A 19,892-nucleotide genomic window follows, 5' to 3' on the forward strand; every position below is an offset into this window, starting at 1 on the left:
TTATTCACTTTTATGTATAGAGCTGAGCTCTGAACCATCTAGCTCTGAAGTACAAGTAACAAAATACTTGTTTGTCATCTTATCTTGATGGCTGAAGAGAGCAGAAGGGTATGCAAACATCACTTTCTTATCACCAAGGAAACTTCTTTTTGCCAGATGAAGCATTGACTAGTTGGATTTAACTCTTACATACTTACCAACTTCTTTATTCCAGTGAGTCCTGATACCCCTATGTTGCCTTCTTCGCTCATGCTGCTGAACACTGCTCATGAGTATTTGGGAAGAAGATCCTGGTGTTGCAATTCAGATGGCGCTCTGCTCAAGTTCTATGTAAGTGTTGGCTTTGTAGAATAATTCAGGTTGGAAGGAACCTCTGCAAGTCATCTGGCTGAAAGGCATGGAGTGATTAGCTTTGACATACCTTATCGTGTTGCTAAAGATGTTAAATATAAAACTGGATGCAGCAGAGATGTGGGTAGTTGGTAGTAGGAATATGGATAGCTGGCAGCAATACTGAGCAACTCAGTACATGAATTTTCTTTTTTCTTTTTTTACCAAAAATACTATAGTTGTTGCTTTCAGATGAAGCTTGAAGTGGTTTAAATTAATATAAAGTAAAATTGTGCTGGCGGTCTGGGGTAGCCTGGCTGTTGGCAAAACCCAGATAATAGAGCAGTGTGGCATTCACTGGGCAATGCTCTGCAGGGATATTTCAGTGGCACTTTACAGATTCAGCTTGACTTCATTGAGGTTTATTTCCTTCAGCCAAGAGAAAACCATGATTAGTTCTGCACAGACCTACTCAGAAATCTCTTAATTCCCCTTCTTAGCACTCCCTGGAGCTTATTAGCCACAGCTCAGTGCCAGACCGCATCCACCTCTGTGTCTGAGCAGTGGTTTGTTCAGGACAGTGATTTAGACTGCCAGGAAGTCTAGTCTGGAGAGCTTGAGGGCTTCTGCAGGAGTCAGCTCACCCTGGCAGGGCTGGAGCTAATGAACAGTGTTTGAACTGAGCCAGATTCAGTGCAGGACTATTAGATTATCTCCGCATCCTGCTCTTTTTGGTCTCCCTTATGTTAGGAGCGTAATGCTGATACACCTGAACTGCACCTGTGTGGATCTGCCTTGGGTCGAGAGGGCTTATTGGCTGAGGCACTGTGCTTCTTGAAAATAGAGCCTGGCTCCAGAGTCCAGCTTGCCCTCAAATGCAGTGCTCCTGAGTGATGAATCTGAACTGTGTCTGTATAGTGTGCATGTACCCACAGCCTGGGGCTTGTGGTGGTGTGACCTGTGAGCCTAGATAAACCACAGGTAACTGAGAGCTAGGAATGAATGTACTTACTACTAGATCTTTGCAAATGTCATCAGGTGCTTTGAACAAAACCTTCAATTTTCAGTGGCAGAATTGCCTGCTTCTTAAACTAAAATATAATATAGTATTATAGAGCACGAGAATTTAGTTTTCAGAGACAAGAGGGTGTTGGAAGAGTAAGGAAAGACAAAGATAAAATGGGATGAATTATTTGAAGAGAAAGGCAGCTTTCAGAATGTTAAACAAAAAGTGTGCTTTGTAGACTAGTATTAAATGATTGTGCTCTGTAGATGAACTGTCTGCTTAAGCACATTATACTGCTTGTGGCTGAAGGTGGTGTGCAAGAGATGTTAATACGTAGTTCAGTCCTTTAGCAATAGTCAGTCTGAATCATTAAGAACAATTCTGGGTTACTGCAAAAGCTGTGACTCGAAATTTCATTAAAAGACTTGTCTTTACTGTTATTTTTGAGGGTTTTGGCTCTTAATAAGTGGTACTTTGTTCTTTTAAACAGAAGAGAATTAACATCTTATAGTTAATCCCAGTTTACAAATGAGCTTCTTGCATGTAGAACTAGAGAATTTTGCCTTGTGATGGTGATGTGCAGTGTCTGTAGTGTCAGGAAAGCCAATAGCATCTTCCAAAATATGTTACTGATGGGTACTTTTCCTTGTAACGTTGAAGTTAAAATAGCAACTTGCTACAGTGTTTAGTCATTTGGGATCGATCCAGCCAGTTTCCTTGGTGTGTAGCCATCTGTATAATACTATCCTTACTATTCAATTCTGTATGCCTTTTAGTCAGATTTTCAGTAGCCATCCGTTCTTTTCGCACAGAGTCTTCTCCATCTACCTTTTTCCACGCAAAGGAAACTGATGTATGTGTATTAGGGCAGAAATTCCTCTGTGCCTCTTCCTTATTCTCAGGGTTGGGCTGGCAAACTGCAGTGTTTATATTCACAGAAGCAACTTCGTGTGTGGTGGAAAACTCTGAGTGATGTTAAGTCTGTAACATTAAGCTGATATCGAATCTCATTGAATAAAGAGCTCATAAATCAACAGAGAAAAAAAATAAAAGTGCTTTGTTGCAGTTACAGGGCCATTGACATTACTTGTATGAGACTAATTTACAGAGAATGCGTAATATTTAGTTGTAATTGGGGAAAAACATGCCTAATTCCTTCATGTATTTTTTTGTTACCTGCCTTCAGACAATGAGGTAACGTGATGCAATCTTCAGCTTGACTTTTTCATTGATATTTGTGGTGTTGTAGGTTCAGGTACTACAAAAGGAACTTGCAGCATCCACTTCTGAAGATACTCATCCATACAAGGAAGAGCTGGAAACAGCCTTAGAACAGTGTTTTTATTGTTTATATGGTTTCCCTAGCAAGAAAAGCAAAGCAAGATACCTAGAAGAACATTCAGTACAGCAGGTAAGATACATATTATTGAATGTCAGTGGAATGTCCTTAAGTGATTAAAAATACACCCTTGCTTAGTTTTAATGCACCTTAATATATTTTGGAGAAAGATTCCTTCTCTTTCCTTGTAAAACTCATGTATTTTACATGTAGAAAATAAACTAATTTGAAAATATGGGATCCTTTATGAATATAGAGAGTCAGATATTTGAAATGAAATGGTAGTATAGTCTTATTCACAGTCGTTTGCCATTTTGAACTGTTGCCAAATCTGTTTTATTGAGCCATGACTTTCCTGTTTTCAGCAGAGAAGAAGTTCGAGGTTGAGGAAAAGTAGAGAGGAAAAAAGTCAGCTTGAGAGAAGAAAACTTTAGCAGCCAACCTTGCAGTTTATGAATGTGAAAAATGTCACTATTAAAAATTATGCAAGTAAATTATATTATAGTTTATTTTGAAATCTATGATGATATTTTGTACCTGTTTGTAAGAAACGTGTGAAATTCAGTTTAATTTGGGAGAACTACTACTACAGAGTGCCTTGGGGAAGGGGGTTGTAGTACTAAGGAAGGGACTGAAAAACAGGTCAGCAATCCTGAGCCTTGAAACATCATTGATTTTTGTTAAAAAAACCTCAGATGATTTTAGCATTTACCCGATACAAAATCAGTGACCAGTATGCTATATTTGTGAGCAGCATAAATTAATGAAACCTTTTGTTGTTCTGTTATTGGGAGGTCTGTTTCCTGCTAGAGCAATATATATTTTCTCATGAACTAGAAAAACCATAGAAACTCGTCATTGGTAGACTTTTGAATTTTGGAATTTGAGATTTTTTTTCCCCCTCTAATCTACCTCCCTCTTCAGGTTGATCTAACATGGGAAGATGCTTTGTTCATGTTTGAATATTTTAAGCCTAAAACTCTTCCGGAATTTGATAGTTACAAAACCAGTACTGTTTCTGCTGATTTGGCCAACCTTTTGAAGAAGACTGCTACTATTGTTCCTCGAACAGACAAGCCTATGCTGAGCCTGGATACTGTATCTGCCTATATTGAAGGAACGTGCAGCAAGGTACAATTAATTGCTTTAAATTAAAAAAATGGAAAGGAGTAAAAATTCCTGTTGTTATTTTTATGTTGACTTGGAGATAGTTAGGGGAATGATTTATTCCATTATCTTGGATCTCTTCAGGTAATTACATTTAAATGAAATAAGAGTGACACCACCAAAGCTTTTAGTCTTGGAATGGCAAGATGTCATATTAATTAATATGGAGTCAGTATGAGATGTTCATTAATGTTTGTAAGTGCTCTGTGTATCTGTGGAATGCTTTCACTGCCTTTGTATTTTATGTCTTCATATTCTGTGATGAAAAGGCTACTTTCACCACAAGGAAGAAGCAAGTGTGCAGCTTCATTTAATATGAATGTTTTATTTAATATGAACCTTTATTTTCAGGCACCCTCTCTCCCAGATGGTGCAGACTATTCTCCACCAGTGGTGACTGAGTTGTACTATCTTCTGGCAGACTATCATTTCAAGAATAAAGAACAGTCTAAGGCCATTAAATTTTACATGCATGACATTTGTATTTGTCCAAACAGGTCAGTATTTTTGAATCCAGCTGCATATCTTAGTGATATTTGAACTAAACCACCTTGTTTCTTGATAATTTACAACTTACTGAAATACCACCAAAATTAAGCCATCTTAAAAATAAAGCATGTTTTGAATAAGTCTTTTAAAATAAAATTAAATAATCTCTGAATTTACTGATTAAATGTAGACTTTGTGTATTAGATGTAAGCTGTCATTTTAATTATCCTTAAGGTTGATAAATCAGGGTCAGTGACAAAAACCCTGGTTGATAGACTTGAGATAAGTAAACTATTTCTAAAACTAGTCACGTAAAAGGGACAAGGGAACATGAAGGCACAGAGCAATTTTACATGTGGAATCTACAGAGAAATAGCTGTAGTTTAATCTTATTGAATCTTCTAGTCAGGGAGCTGTTGATTAGCAGATTGCTAAGAACTTGTTTGAAGCCTGATAAATTACCAAAAAAAACAACATTTTTTTTATAGTTTTGATACTTTAAAACCGAAATTCATAAATAAATGACAGTGGAATGCATTCCTACTTTTATGTATGAGATTTTGTTGCTCAGAGGTGCTTTATGTGGTAGCATAGTATTTTTAGCCCAGTCTTATGAGATGGTACTTCTTCAAATGTCTGTGTTACAGTTTCCCTTCCATTCCCCTCAGGAATCTGACTGTTGAGGTCACTTGACCCAGAAATGGGTTTTCAATTGAAATCACCAAGAAATTACAAGCAAAAAAAGTGAGAACATTAGGATTATTTCTGTAGTGTCAGAATCATGGTAAAACTGAATATTTGCAGAGCCATTGACCCCTGATGTTAATTTAGGATTATGGAATACAGAAGCTGCTCTTCAGACTGTATTGTCAATGATCTAATAAACAAAGGACTAGATCCTGAACAGTCCCCTCAGGAACCAGTCTGTTGTTTGTCAGAATTTTCCTACGTTAATGCATTTTGGGTTTTGTCATATTATGTTGGAAAATTATGCTAAAGATCATTTGCAGTCCAGTCCAACAGTACAGAAAGTCAGAATGGCTGTCTGCTGGCCTGCGGAAATACAGGGTGACTATGTTTGAGCAGGACAGTGTGGTTACTGAGAAAAGAGATCAATGGGAACGCTGCCATTAGAAGTATAGATATGCTATTTTTGCGTGGCAAATACACCTTGTTGTTTCATCTGCTTTTCATGTGTGACAATTGCTGGGAACAGTGCTTTATTAGGAAACCACTTTGCAACACTTGTCTGGTAAAATCAGTATGATTTAGGCTATAGAGTCTGTTCCACAATGAGGGGAGGAGGAGATGCAGAAGTCTGTTTTGAGAGCGCATACAATGAAAGGAAGAGAAAGTTGCAGATATAACAAAATTAATGTTATCTGTGCTATTCAGTGTGATGTTTAGGGAGGAAATTGTATCTGTGTTTTGTCCTTGCCTGCACAGGTTTGATTCGTGGGCTGGCATGGCTCTGGCTCGAGCAAGTCGTATTCAGGACAAGTTGAACTCTAATGAACTGAAAAGCGACGGCCCGATCTGGAAGCACTCCACTCCTGTCCTGAACTGCTTCAAGCGAGCTCTGGAGATCGACAGCTCCAACCTCTCGCTGTGGATAGAGTACGGCACCATTTCCTACGCCCTACATTCTTTTGCATCGCGACAGCTCAAGCAGTGGAAATCAGAACTCCCCCCTGAAGTTGTGCAGCAGGTGGGATCTACCTGAGAGCAGTGTGAAATTTTAAATATTTTAAATTATCTTTTCCTAAGTAATAACTTTTTAAATTAAATATTTACATGCCGTATACCATGTATTAGACTGTATGGTTAGTAAATAATATTGGAAATGCTAATAATAATTCATATAAGCTGCTGGTGTCAAGCAGAATTTAAAGCATCTTTTAATTTCTTTTCCTGTGTAAAATTAGTTTGAGCCTGATCTTTGAATTATCTTTCGAAGATGACACAAAATTGTTGTAACCTTCTGGAAAGGGGAATTATATTTACCTTACCTTTCTGTAAATGTCATACAGTGCTTCCAGGAAAAGGTGAAATATATACATATTTAGATAGTGAAAAGATCAGGAATTACTCTGATATCTGTGTGCATATGTCATCTCCTGTATCTAAAGACATCCTCCCCTTTTTCTGTGTTTTTTGAGCTTATTTACTCAGCCAATAGATCAAAATGGGGAGGTTAATAGGATTTTCATAGAAAACCTTGTTATAAATTCATTACCTCTTTATGTATGATGGTGATGAAAAAGTTAGGGTTATTATGTGGATTAAATTAGAATGTTTATTTAGGACTACTTGAATCTTCATTTTTTTCAAGTGAATGTATTAAAAATGCATAATATACTGAAAAAAGCTCTATTATAATAAAAAGATACAGCAGAACAATATAATCTCCCTTCCAGGGATACAGCTCTTCTTCAGGAATGTGCTTCTCATACATAAAAACCTTATTATTCTCCTCTTCTTACAAAATATTTAGGAAAGGAAAAATTGTTGTATAGTTCCTGAAGTGCAACAAGTGCTTAGGATGCTGTTATAGCCCAACAATTTGAATTTTTCAAAGGGAGAAAGTGATATTAATGCATCATTTGACCTATTTTTTTTTACGTGACTTTATTGGCAGCCAACCTTAATTTATGCTGCTGGTTTTAATTTCTTTGGGGGAAAAAAAAGTATTCTTGCCATATTCAGCTCAAAATTAGATGCGTTGCAAGCAAGATGAACTACATTTCTTCTCAAATTATAGTGGTCCATGGTGGCTCTAGCAGGCTTTAGTTGCAGAACAAAACAAGTAACTTTTTTCTTTGAAGAGTTAAGATAATTACAGCTTTGAAAAAGTGGTAAAATTACTTTTTGCAGACATGTATATTGGTTTGTTATTTTTTAGATTTGTGTTCATAAGCATATTCTTACACTTCTGTCCTACTGTTTTGTTCTGGTTACTTGTGTCAGCAGTTACTGGAATGAACAAAAACCTATCCATAAACACATTATGTGGGGCGTGAGGATGTATTCAATCGCTTGGATATGTGCTGTGTATTAGGTTGAAAATATTTTAAATGGTGTACCCTGTTTAGGCACCTTCATATGCTGGAGTGTATTTTTAGAATTTTACATCCCATCCACAGTGAATTCATGTATTCTCAACACTTTGTTCGATCGCAGATGGAAGAGCGTCGAGACAGTATGTTGGAGACAGCCAAATTGTGTTTTACGTCAGCATCTCGCTGTGAGGGAGACGGCGATGAAGAGGAGTGGCTTATTCACTACATGCTGGGAAAGATTGCAGAGAAGCAGAAACAGCCTCCTGTTGTCTATCTGCTTCACTACAAACAGGCAGCTCATTACTTGCATGAGGAGGCTGCCCGGTATCCAAAGAAGATTCACTACCATAATCCACCAGAACTTGCCATGGAAGCATTGGAGGTAAAAGGAAGTTAAATGCATTAAGCTTGAAAACCTTGTTCTCTACGGATAATGGAACGCCAGTTATTATTAGTTTGTGTTATTAGGCATATGTACGTGGTGCTCTGTGTCTGGCAACATTTACAAGACTAACTTGGGGAGTAAACTGGAGCCTGTTATTCAGGCTGCTTTTGCTTTAAAGACAGTTTATGTATACAGTCTCTGTATTGGACAGACCATCAGAATTTCTACTGCTGGATTTTGCTGCACACAGTTCATAGAATCTTAGAATGGTTTGGATTGGAAGGGACCTTAATGATAATCTAGTTCCATCTCCCTGCCATGGGCAGGGACGCCTTCCACCAGCCCAGGTTGCTCAGAGCCCTGTCCAGCCCAGCCTGGAACACTCCAGGGATGGGGTGTCCGCAGCTTCTCTGGGCAGCCTGTCCCAGGGCCTCACCACCCCCATACTGAAGAATTTCTACTGTATATCTAATCTGAATCTACTCTCAGTTGAAAGCCAATATCCCTTGTCCTGTCGCTACATGCCCTTGTAAAAATTCCCTCTCCAACTTTCTTGTCAGTCCCCTTTAGGATTTCACCTGCGTCTCCTACCCGTGAAAGCATAAAGTTCATGCATGAGTTGGAATAGTAGTCATAACACCTTTGCTTTCACTGTGTTGTCTGGTAAAAAATAGTGGATGTAGAACGTACCCAGCAGTGAGTTGCTTCCAGGAAGACCAGGTCTGCTTTCATTGTTGTACTCCATAGGTTGCAATTATAAAATTTTTACAGGTTTCAGATCTTGTCATTTACAAGCAACTTTCAAAGGCAGGAAAAATCCCATTCAGGTAAGTTTACATAATGGATGACTGTCTGTATTAGCTCCTGCAGTTTCTACAGAGAAGAGATTATTTGTATAGGTTGCAGAGCTATGAATTCTCTACTGACTGAGTAGACTTTGGTGTTTTCTAGGTATACTTTCGACTTCATGCCTCTATTTTGAAACTTGTGGGGAAACCAGATTCTGGAGTAGATGCAGAGATATTAGTTAGCTTCATGAAAGAAGCTTCTGAGGGACCATTTGCCAGGGGTGAGGAGAAGAACACCCCAAAAGTTGCAGAAAAGTGAGTGCTAATTTCCAGGAGTATCTTCTGAAAGAATGCTTATAAACTACTGTATAAAAAGCTATTAAAAAGAAGCTGAATGAAATACGAACCAAAGCGATTAGAATTCATTCTAATGTTTGCAGTTTTCAGGTATCATAAGCAGTTAGATTATGCACAGCTCTGAGATCTTATCAATAATTGGCACAGTGTAGATTGGAAGAGAACAAAGTAGAACAATTTTGATATTGTCCTCCATTTTGAAGCCGTTTTTTATTTATTAAATTAAAATTTTTAATCAACTATTAACAAAAGCAAAAGCAAATGGCCTTTATTTTAAAGGATAAGATACTCTAGTCCTCATAACTTTTCTCGCTAACAACTACAAAATAAAGAAATGTTTTATTATTGACCAGTGGCAAGGCAGGAATATAACCTTTGCTAAAATGCCTGTTATTTAGGATTTGTTAGTAAGATTTGATTCCTGTTGTAAGAATGTGTAGTCTCCTTTTGTTCTCTGTATGTGTCCCCAGGATGTTACACCTTTTTTTCTTTTTCTTTTTTTTCCCCCTGCCCGTCGCAGGGAAAAAGCTTGTATGATTGATGAAGACTCTCACTCTTCAGCCGGAACAGTGCCAGGCCCTGGGACTTCCCTCCCCTCATCCTCCGGTCCAGGTCTGACATCCCCACCTTACACAGCCACTCCAGTTGACCACGATTACGTCAAATGTAAAAAACCCCGTCAGCAGGCAACGCCGGACGGTACAGTCCCTGTTCTCAATACTGGCAGCACAGGGAGGTGCTCTAATCATGGGGGGGTTTGACCAGGAATGATCAAACTGCTCATTCCAAGGAGGGTGATGGGTCTGTGGTAACACGGGCAATATTGAAGCTGATTACCTTTATAAATTCAGTGCTTTAAATAGAATCAATGTACAGTCAGAGCTTTAAATACTAAATTCAAAGTTGTCACCTGCCACCATTGGCACCTGTCATTTCGTCTAAATGGGAATGTCAACAGGAGGAGTATGCAGCTGATTGAACTGTCAGTACATATTTTTTTTAATTGTTTTTTTCTCCAGAGCTAAATGTCTGTCTGAGCTTAGTACTGAAGATATGAGTTCAGTCTTCAGAAGGCTGGATGTTGTTTCAGTGCCTGTGTGAAATGACCAGGTGAAAATTTGAACTGTGGCTGAAACAAGACAAATTGTTAAAAAGGCAAACCAAAACAGTATTGTCCTTTTTTGAAGGAGGCAGGTGGCAACTGTTTTGAATATATTGTGTATCAGCACGAAGTGATTTGCATGACAGTCCAGTAGACGTCATCTTTTAATTTTTCTTTATCATTTACAATGACTGGTTAGCAGCTCATCTTTATAGAATATAAAGCCATATAATTAGCTTATAAATGCAGAAGGTAGAGTGGTATCACAGTGAAGATTTTGCAGTATACCTATATAGTAGAAATTAAGTTTACTATATAAGTAACCTGGACATTATTATTTGTCTAAGAATTTTATTCAGATTCTGCTCTTCTGGCTGTGTGTTTATGCATCTGGATCTGTGGTTATCAGTGCTCAAGGAGCAAAATGTCTGCCATGTATAGCTTAGTGTTGGTAGAATGTGGCAGGCCCCTTAGAAGTCAGAAATCCTCTCTTGATAGGAATTTATTTCTGGAGGGTGGGCTGCTTCCTATTGTCACTTTCTGAAGAAGAGGAGTTTGTAAATAACTTTGACACAGTTTTGAAACAAATGTTCATATGCCTTGAAGGTGAATTTATTTGCTTTTCCCAACAAATCTTGGTGAAACTGACAGAAGATCCTTCATCTCTTGTACTAAATTGAGTAATGTTCACTTTAGTCATGCTTACATTTCTATCAGGAGTAATTCATTGTACTGTTTTGATATCTTAAGTAGTGTGTTAGTGTGAATGGCCTTTTGATGTCTTTTGACATAGCAAACTCAGAAGGGAGCAAATATTTAAACATTTCCTAAATAATATTCCCTGTGAGAAGCAGTTTTGCCTAAGACTACATCTGCTTACATCCTGAAGGCTGTTGAAACATTCCCAGGAGATACGTAAGTTAGAAAAATATTCCAATATATGTCGTTAGTACCTTCACTTAGAGTAAGATATTACGGAGTGTGGCGTGCTAATTGCCCAGCGGGAGCAAAGTTGGCAGCTTAGCAAAGCCTGAGGTGCAAGTTACGGAAGGGCTATGTCTGCCAGGGCTGGAGTAGCAGTTCTTGGGCTGAGCTTTGCTGCTGTCAAAGCAATTCAAAATGTCAGCTGCTGAAAGCAGCAGCGTTAGGGCGATCTGTAGGAAGGATGAGTGTAACTGTGACAAGTGGGATTGCAAAGTACTGCATCGTTCATAATGTTGTGTAAGTCGCTGGCACAACTAAACTCTGGATACAGCATAGTGAAGAGCCCCAGGAAATGGAAATATTTGCCTTGGGGCTGTTACATATGGAAGGAGCGAACAGGCTGAGCAATGCTCAGAAGTCTTCCACTTTCATATTGTTACATATACTGTGCTCCTCTGCATGCATTTGCATTTTACTGGTATTAAAACACATACTTGTGAAGTAAAATGCTCTTGACATCTTGCATGTAATCACAGCACTGAGGAAAACTGGTGTCTGCATTTCCATTGTACTGTTCCTAAAAATAGCAAGAAAATATTCATCATTTGACTATTCTTTAGATGATTTTTTTTAACCATTCTAAAAGCAAACAAAACTGTCTATATTGTTGTTCACAGAATTAATAATTTGGCCTAAATTCAGCCTAGATATTTTTCTTTCTGAGGCCTGTTGATCATATATGATAGAAGCAAAATTAGAGCATTATACAGAGTCTTACCTACAAAGTTCTCTTCCTGTGTTACCATGAGCAGACATTCTAGTTGGGATCCCTGTCATTGCTGACTTGTGAGACTGCTCTTGACCATTTTTGGATGCTACATTTCAAGAAAATATAACATGAGAGGAACGAGAGAAGAAATGAGATGGGAAAGAGAAGACTAAGGGGAGATGTGACAGCAGTGTGAGCTAAATAGTGTTGAAGGCTGTGCAAAGAGACGCAAAAAACCCCCGTGATTTCTGTGTATGGCAGACAGAAGAGGAGGTATTAGGCTTAAATTGCGATTTCAATCTGGACATTAGAAAACAGTGTTGGAATAGTATTAGGAAATATTATTTACCAAAAAAAAAAAAAGAAGTGAAACACTAGAATATGTTCCTGGGGATAGTATAGCACTGCAACACTGCAGCACTGAAGTCTTTAAAAAGTGGTGATACGGCATCTGCCAGGAATGATGGAGATGGAATTTATCCTGATGGAAAAAGGAACAGACTAGATGAACTCTTGCCGTTCCTTCTGAGCCCTGTTTTTTCTATTAATTTTATGTTGTTTGTGGGGTTTTGGGTTTGTTTGTTTGTTTGTTTTGTTTTTTTAACAAGATGTCCAACAATGTGCCTTCTAGTGCCGCACATTATCTTATGACAAGCAGGAATGAGTTACTGTACAGTCAAACACCTTTTCTTGAAAGTATTGGGACTCTGATCTCCAAGCACTCTTCTGTAGATAGGTGAAGTTGAGAGGGCCAACTTATTTCGGGTACATTATATTTAAATGTGTCATTGTAGTTCTGTAGCTCTCCTGAATGTTTTGCTGGTGAAAAAAGACCAGGATATGCAGAAATCACTGTTAAAACTGAGAGCTTGAAAGGCTTTATAACCTTTATGACCAGTGAATGCTAGTGATACTAGTTTTAAGTCATACGTTTAATGAAAATGGAAGAAAGGAACCAGTAAATACAGCTTGTAAAGTGGCTAAACTTCCTTTTCCTCGTGGCAGCTGCTGGCATATGTGTCCTTCAAGGAGACAGAAGTGTTGCTGAGTGGCAGCTGTTACTTGCTGGCTGACGAGCTGCTGTCATGTGTGTAGAAATGGCAGCTTCCTTTCTCTTGTCCTTCCATTCAGCAACATCTTTTCCTTCCTTCTGCTAATCCTGCCTTTCCTGTCATCACTCCTGCCTGTTGCTGTTTTGTAACCCTCCAAAATGAAAACTTCCATTTGATAGTAGAAGCCTGAAGTTTAGACTCTTTTATTTTCCAGGAGCAAAGTAGGAAACAAACAGGAACTCAGCAGGGACAAAGACATTAATTACCTGGGATGTCACCTTATTTACACAACTAAATGGCCAGTGTTTTATATACCAGAACAGACATGCTCAATGTCCTCCTTTATGCAGGCTGCATGTATGTAGGTGTTAAAGAAAGACTGCAGTACAGACTTCAAGCAGTTTAAATTTACCTAAATTTTGTGCTAAGCATTATGGTTAGTTCAGAAAGCATTAAAAGTATTAATTTTTTTTTTTTTTTTAATCTGAATGTGAAGTCTGTTTCCCAAAAAGTGGACTGGGAGATTGTTGTGAAGTCTCTTTTGCTGTAATATGCCTTTGTTGTGTTAATTATCGATTCCATATTATTGTGGTGGTATGCAGATGGTGTGTTCAGTATCCATTGCTATGGCAGTGTTAAAATGTCTCATCGTTTTAAGTCTCCATCCATGTCATGTAGGATGTTATGTGTAGTTAGCTGTAAATGTCCTTTGTTGTGTTTGTCTTTGCCTGGATTGCTTTTGCAACCAATATTGCCCGTGCTGCCTCTAACCTTTATACAAATCTCTGTTCCCCAGGCATTTTCTTCCTGCTTTTACCTGTCACGGCTTGCTTTTAATAATTGGCAAAACCTGCATGATAACTCACTGGGAAAGGCTCCTTGCTTCGTGCTGTGGGAGAAGTCTCACTTCAAAGTTTGTTGATCTGTAATTCTGCAAATGTTATGAAGATGCACAGTTGTTTGTAAACGGGGGTTCTCAGCATCCTGATGAGACAAAGGTGATCTCTGAGAAACTTTTTCCACCAGGTTGTCACTCATGTCAAACTAAATAAGCTCCTAAGATGGAGTGGATATTTCTGTGGATAAAAAGAATGTCCACATTGCATTTTGGAACATTAAAATCCTACCTTTCAAAATTCTCTCTCTCCAACAGTTTAAAATGAAATCTTTGGGTCTGCAGTACATATCCTTTTTGGCACATGGTACTGGATGTTCATGGGGACAGCACACTAGACTACATGAATAATGAATCAGATCCAGTATATTACAGTATGCTCCATTTTTACCTGTCCCCAATTTAACCTCTGATGAGTAGAAGTATCACACTGACATTTAGTGTGAGATTGTGTAAAAAGGATTTGACTAAGTGGAATATTGAGATACTCTCTTGCTCTGCACTTGAAGACAGAAAAGCAATACAGGACTGCGAGTTACCGAAACACACTCGATGTTCAGTGCAGCTGGACAAAACATAGACTCCCATCTTTGACTCATGTTACAGGAGAACTCCCTTTACACATTAAGAGGACTTGCTGTCCTCAAGAGATTAACCTGCTCCCATGCAAATCTCTGCAGTTCTTTTGTTTTTAATAATGTGCAAGTGCCTTTTGATACAGAGCTGAATGTTGTCTTCTGTTATGGGTGAAATCTGTTTCAAGAACGAGATTGTGTGATACATCATGTTTCTGACTGCAGACCGACATGCTCATACAGATAAGTGTAGGGAAGAGGGGAGATGTGGTGCCAAGTGGGCAGGACAAAGGGAGAGAGTCAGTACATCCACAGTTTGTGGCCAACCCACCTTTACTGCATAAGATTTTTTAAAATAATATATAGTTAGTTATTCATATCCCTGAACTGTACGTGAGGCAAGATTATAATATATAGTTATTCATATTTCTGAACTGTGCATCAGGATTTTTCTTTACTGTAATTTGAGTTAGCGTCTGTATATAGCGCTGCAGATGAGCTTTCTGTGCCACTTGTTTCTGACTTTTGACTTGTAGCTGATTGTTTATTGCATCTCGGATAGCTTCTTGCAATAACTGAGCATACATTTTCCTTCAGCTATTTAGACAGAAAAAGATACTATTCAGAAAACGTGAATTATACCTTATTGGCTTTCTCAGCCTGTTCCCTACCCTCACATGCAGGTGTTTCAGAAGTTCTCTCCTCCTTCCCTTTAATTTCCAAAAATTTTCAAGGGATAGAGGGCAGAGAACACGGTTGTGGAGCTGCATAGCAACTAATGGACAGAGGCAGAATACCTCATTCATATTGGCATTGTGAAACTGTACTTCAGCTCCCGGAGAATAAATCATGTAAACTTATACCCTAAGCAGATCCAGGTACCTGATCAGCACACACAGCAGTCAGAGCTCTGTCATTAGGATTGTCCATCTGCTTATCCAGTGACTTTAGCACATCCCTGTCTCTTCCCTTAGCCCTGGGAGTGGACGCAGTTTGGGTAATACGGTTTATGGCCTCAGGGCTTATGGTGCATGTGGCAGAATGCTGGCATGGGGCCATGGCTAGTAAAATATTGAGCCTTTTTTTTCTTGCTGCATTTTAAAATTAAACACCCATTTAGCTTCCCCAAAGTATAACACATCTCTTTACTGTGAATTGGTAGGGATGCAGGTGTTGTGCCTGAATGTTAATGGAGCAAAGTGACAAAGGTGTGGAGGAATAGCATGGCATGGGGAAGTGTAGGAGTCAACCCAGTAAAACTGTCATTCAGGGTAAGATTAACTTTAAAATGCTCGTAAGCATAGAGTTAAGTCAAATTAGGCTACAGATATTTTTTCTAATATCTAGGACAGATGTGTTTCAGTAATGACAGCTATTTAGTGATCCAAGTGACTGGCAGGATCTTGCTGTGATACAATAAAACTTTTGGCATTACAGATGAACATGCAAATTCTTTATTTCCCAATGACATCTTCCCAGTAACAATGTTTTTTACTAATCCCTTGAAAAGTTAACAAGATTCTTCCTGTTGACCTTTTCATATCTTCTGTCCAGAGCTGCTCTTTTTCACCTTTTGACAGAGTAGGTGGTATCGGCTGATGTAGAAATCACTGAAATATCACGTTTAATAGATTATGAGGAATGAGTTAAAAAAAATACAATTTTTCTCCTAAGTGCCATTTCCTTAATCTTTATAAATAAACACAAAATACTTGACTTTATATCAAATAGAGATTTCAGTTCGTCATGTTGTTTGAAATCTACCTAAATCTATGAAGTGATGCAACTAAGTAATGAAACAAAATATATCAAGAGATAATCTGGTATCAGGACGTATTTTTATTAGGATTTTTTTCTGTTGTTTTTGCACCATTTAGTAGACCTTTTTCCCTATTCTCTTCATTTCCACTCAGATAATAATATTGGGCCATATATATATGTGTATATATATATATATAAGATACATTTGTGAGTTAGGCTAGAAGCGCATAGTACTTTCATGTATGAAAAATACGCAGACTTTTAAAAAGCAGAGTTAGATTGTGACTTGGTGCAGTTGCCATGAGTTCAGCATTACATACTGCAGCATTTATGCGTTGACAGAGTGTTTTTATCATATTAAGATACAGCTCAGGTAACAAGTGATACTTACTTGTCTGCCTATCCTCAGAAATGTCCAGCAATTCTGTAGGTTTTCTCTGCAATTTTTTAACTGTATATAACAGTTAAGCTGGAGGAAAGGCAATTTTCTTGCTGCAATTAAAACCTATTGCCTCTTGCTCTGTACTTAGTGAATATGAAGAGCAATTATTGTATTTTTGTTTTGGTTAATTGTACGTATTTGGAAATTCTCCCTCATCTTTTTGAAGATAAATAAGTCCAGTTCTCCCAGTGTTTTTCTTATATACCATCTCATTAATGTCTCATCATTTTTCCTCCTCTCCTCAGAATTCATTCTAGTTATTCAGTGTGTTCTTTTAAAATGCGGGTCCCAAATACAGACACCATAATTAAGCTTAATTTTCATTAGTGCTCAGTAGAACAGGAAGACTCTTACATATTTTTCCTGTGAAGTTTCTGATTAAACATTCAAGTGTGATAGTTTGCTGAATTGCTTCTGCAATAGTATGACATTTTGGCCATTTCTAGTTTGAGAATCAATAATTCTTTACAAGCACCTGTGAATATCTGTGCTTGGATACACACACATTTACTAACACTGATCTTTTAGGTGCTTATAGTTGGTTTTGTTTATTTATGCTCAAATAATTCTGTTGAAAATGAAGGCTGGCTAAGAGCTTTGACCTTTTAAGATAGGTACTACACTTCATTTTTCATTCCCTGGAACTTTACCCATCCTCTGTGACTTTAGAGAAATTAATAGTAATAACTGGTGGCTGCTCCTAATTTCTGAAATACTCCAGGGTTTTTCACCAGGCCCACTTAGTTTGAAAGCACCTACTGCATTCAAGAAGTGTCTAAAATAATTGTCTCTATAGTGGTCTTCCTCTGGTTTTCAGTGATTAAGGAGCCCAATGTTAATATAGTTTGGATTTTTTTTAATAATGTGTTGAAAGAAAAGGAGAATGAATATACATACCTAGACCTACTCTCACTTTAGTAGAAATTTCAAATCAAAATAGCTAGCTAATTGTAAGGAGGTATTTATAGTTGTTCCCCATAGGAAGAAGCTTCCATGTCATGCATACATTTGAACTATAACACGCTAAATCACTGTCTATCTTTGTATGCTGAGAAGTTACTCTAATTTCCTAGTGCTCTGATCTCACTCTCGCATATTGGTCTCGCAGTTCTTCATTTACATTCTAATGCTTCATCTGTCATAACCCACACATCAGAACTGACCTCCAGGCTTATGGCAACATTTGGAAATTTGCAATTAGGTTTTTTTTTCCCTAGATGAGTAATTCAGCCTCTTTGCCACAGATGCAGAAACCTCCTTTTAAAAAAATATCAAGGCAGCTACTGTAAATGTTTTTCCTGATGCCAACTGGGAGTTCAATAGTATCCATTTGTACCACAGAAGGTTATTAAAGCTTTATAAATGAGTCATTTAAAGCTTGACTGACCTCTCTTCAGAATCCTTCTCTTCCCATTCTTTATAATTATATTCTTTCTGTATAAAACTTGTCATCATTAACCAACTATATAAGTTCCAATTAGGAAGCTAATACTGTTCTCCCATTCTTTTTCAAGATACACTTTTATTAAGATCTGTTCACTGAAAGGGAAGGTTTTCTTTGTGTGGTAGTGAAAAGCCTAAGAAGTGAAATTTGGTTTAAATTTGTTGGAATTCTGATAAGCAGAACCTGATCTGCAAGCTGAAGGTCTGCAGAGGGATTTGATAAAATAAATTCATAGGAGGCCCATAGCTCGCTCCTGAACAAGTGCAATTCAGATGGAACAGAAGAAACTTAATTAAATTATCAGCTCATCTCAAAGAATGAGCTTTTGCCTTTTTAATTTTCTTTCTTGATCTTATCAGGAAAATTAATGAATAAGTATGCAGTGGAGCTACCTAGGCAATGGATGTAATGTGCCTCTTGCCTACGCTATTCCTGTACCTTAAAGCAGAAACTGGAAATTAATCTTTTAGGCTACAGATTTAGAGAGAACTGCTTCTGTCGGAATTTTATGTTCGATACTGAATTATGTTGGCACAATATTACAGTAAAATGCCGGTTTCCCATTGGGGTGGGAATATGCCTACATCTTTCTGCTGGAGATACTGAGCTGTGGTTTTTAGGCAGGGCTCCCTCCGATAACCCTTCATGCAGAAGAACTTGGCTCCTATCAGGCAGGTTTCAGACATGAGCGGAAGGTTTTCACTTGCGCGGTTGTTCTGAGGTGTGAATTTTATTCCCCATGATAAAGTCACGATCCTGTACAACTTCTGCTGTGCTGTAACAGCCGTCAGCAGATTAACAACTCGGTTGTGACTGTGCTGCAGTCAGCAGCCAGCCTGCACTGCAAAGTCCGTTCTCTTCTTCTGCCTACTGCCTTGAAGTCCAAGACTCTTTCCATCTCTCTGAGGCCTAGTCCTTAGGTGAATTGTTTATTTGCCGTATCAAATCACCTTTCAGAACAGCATCTAACACCTGCAGGATAGATGGCATCAGTGATCACTCCTGTAAGTCTCAGCCCTCTAATGGTGCTGATTTTTCTGTCCTTCACGAGTAATTTTTACCAGTGGTGGTGTTCATGGTTTTCTCTTGTCAACTAAGCTTTGCTTGTGTTAGACTTAAAATTATACTGGGTGCTTTTCAAGGTAAATTGCACAGTAAAACCCAGGAAATTTTATAGGACTGTACTAGTTGAAATATTGTGTCCTTAGCCTAACTTTTTGAAGTTAAGCATTATTTCTTTTGAATCAAATTCTGGGATGATATTCTAGGAAGAAATGTGATGGGGCAGGGAGTGCTCCATTACATTAGTGTTAAATAATACCTAGTGAAAGAAGACTGGGGTTTTAATTTCTTAGTACAAAGGGGTGAGATGAAGGTGATAAGCTGAGGTACATAACTTAGAAGAAAATAAATACCTTTTAGACAACAGAATTGGTGGTTGTTAAGAATGCTGTACTACGCTTGAAAGATGCTTGCAGACTGGCTGCAGTTTTATGTTGCTGTTACCAAGACGCAAGTAGCAGCAGCTTGATGAGTATGAAAATGGTGCATTCCTTCTCTATCTGTTTTGCAGAGCGGAGTCAGGATAGCACTGCAGCCGTGCTGTCTGACTCCAGTTCCACACAGGATATGTTTAACGAGCCTGCGAGTTCTCAAGACAGCCTGAGGAAAACTTACCCAGAGAAGAGGATTTCTACCACCTGTGCCGATCCACTGGTACCCGGCAAAGAGACCCTGGGATCTGCGGAGGAAAAGAGTATGTGTGATTTAATGGATAATGGCAGCTGGTATATTCTCATTAAAATGTTTCTTCTGGCATGCAGAAGCACTGAAAGAATGATAATAAACTGCGGTCTGTGGTGGCCCTTTGACTGGCTTGGCTTCTGTTATTATTTATGCTTTCTTCAGTGTTTCAAGTGTCCAAATAATTTAAGGAGTTGTTATTTGAAGACAATCTCAAACAAAACATGTTCTCTTTTCCCCCAAGAATAGATGTCTTTCTTTTTAT

The 19,892-nt window shown here is 38.2% G+C and overlaps 1 protein-coding gene across 3 annotated transcripts in view; it reads left to right on the plus strand.

Moving 5' to 3' along the window:
• Nucleotides 1-19,892, plus strand: part of CABIN1 (calcineurin binding protein 1) — a 102,114-nt gene that overhangs the window by 17,474 nt on the left and 64,748 nt on the right. For 2 of the 3 annotated variants that reach the window (XM_082066113.1, XM_082066114.1), the window contains exons 19-27: nt 215-330; nt 2,586-2,747; nt 3,600-3,806; nt 4,194-4,339; nt 5,778-6,039; nt 7,512-7,772; nt 8,727-8,878; nt 9,441-9,619; nt 19,458-19,640. In XM_082066113.1, coding sequence (XP_081922239.1) covers nt 215-330; nt 2,586-2,747; nt 3,600-3,806; nt 4,194-4,339; nt 5,778-6,039; nt 7,512-7,772; nt 8,727-8,878; nt 9,441-9,619; nt 19,458-19,640 — 1,668 coding nt within the window. The remainder of the gene's footprint in view (nt 1-214; nt 331-2,585; nt 2,748-3,599; nt 3,807-4,193; nt 4,340-5,777; nt 6,040-7,511; nt 7,773-8,726; nt 8,879-9,440; nt 9,620-19,457; nt 19,641-19,892) is intronic. The other variant, XM_082066115.1, reaches the window with a different exon arrangement.

Source organism: Streptopelia decaocto (assembly GCF_964273445.1).
Source record: "Streptopelia decaocto genome assembly, chromosome: 15".
Lineage (NCBI taxonomy): Eukaryota > Metazoa > Chordata > Aves > Columbiformes > Columbidae > Streptopelia > Streptopelia decaocto.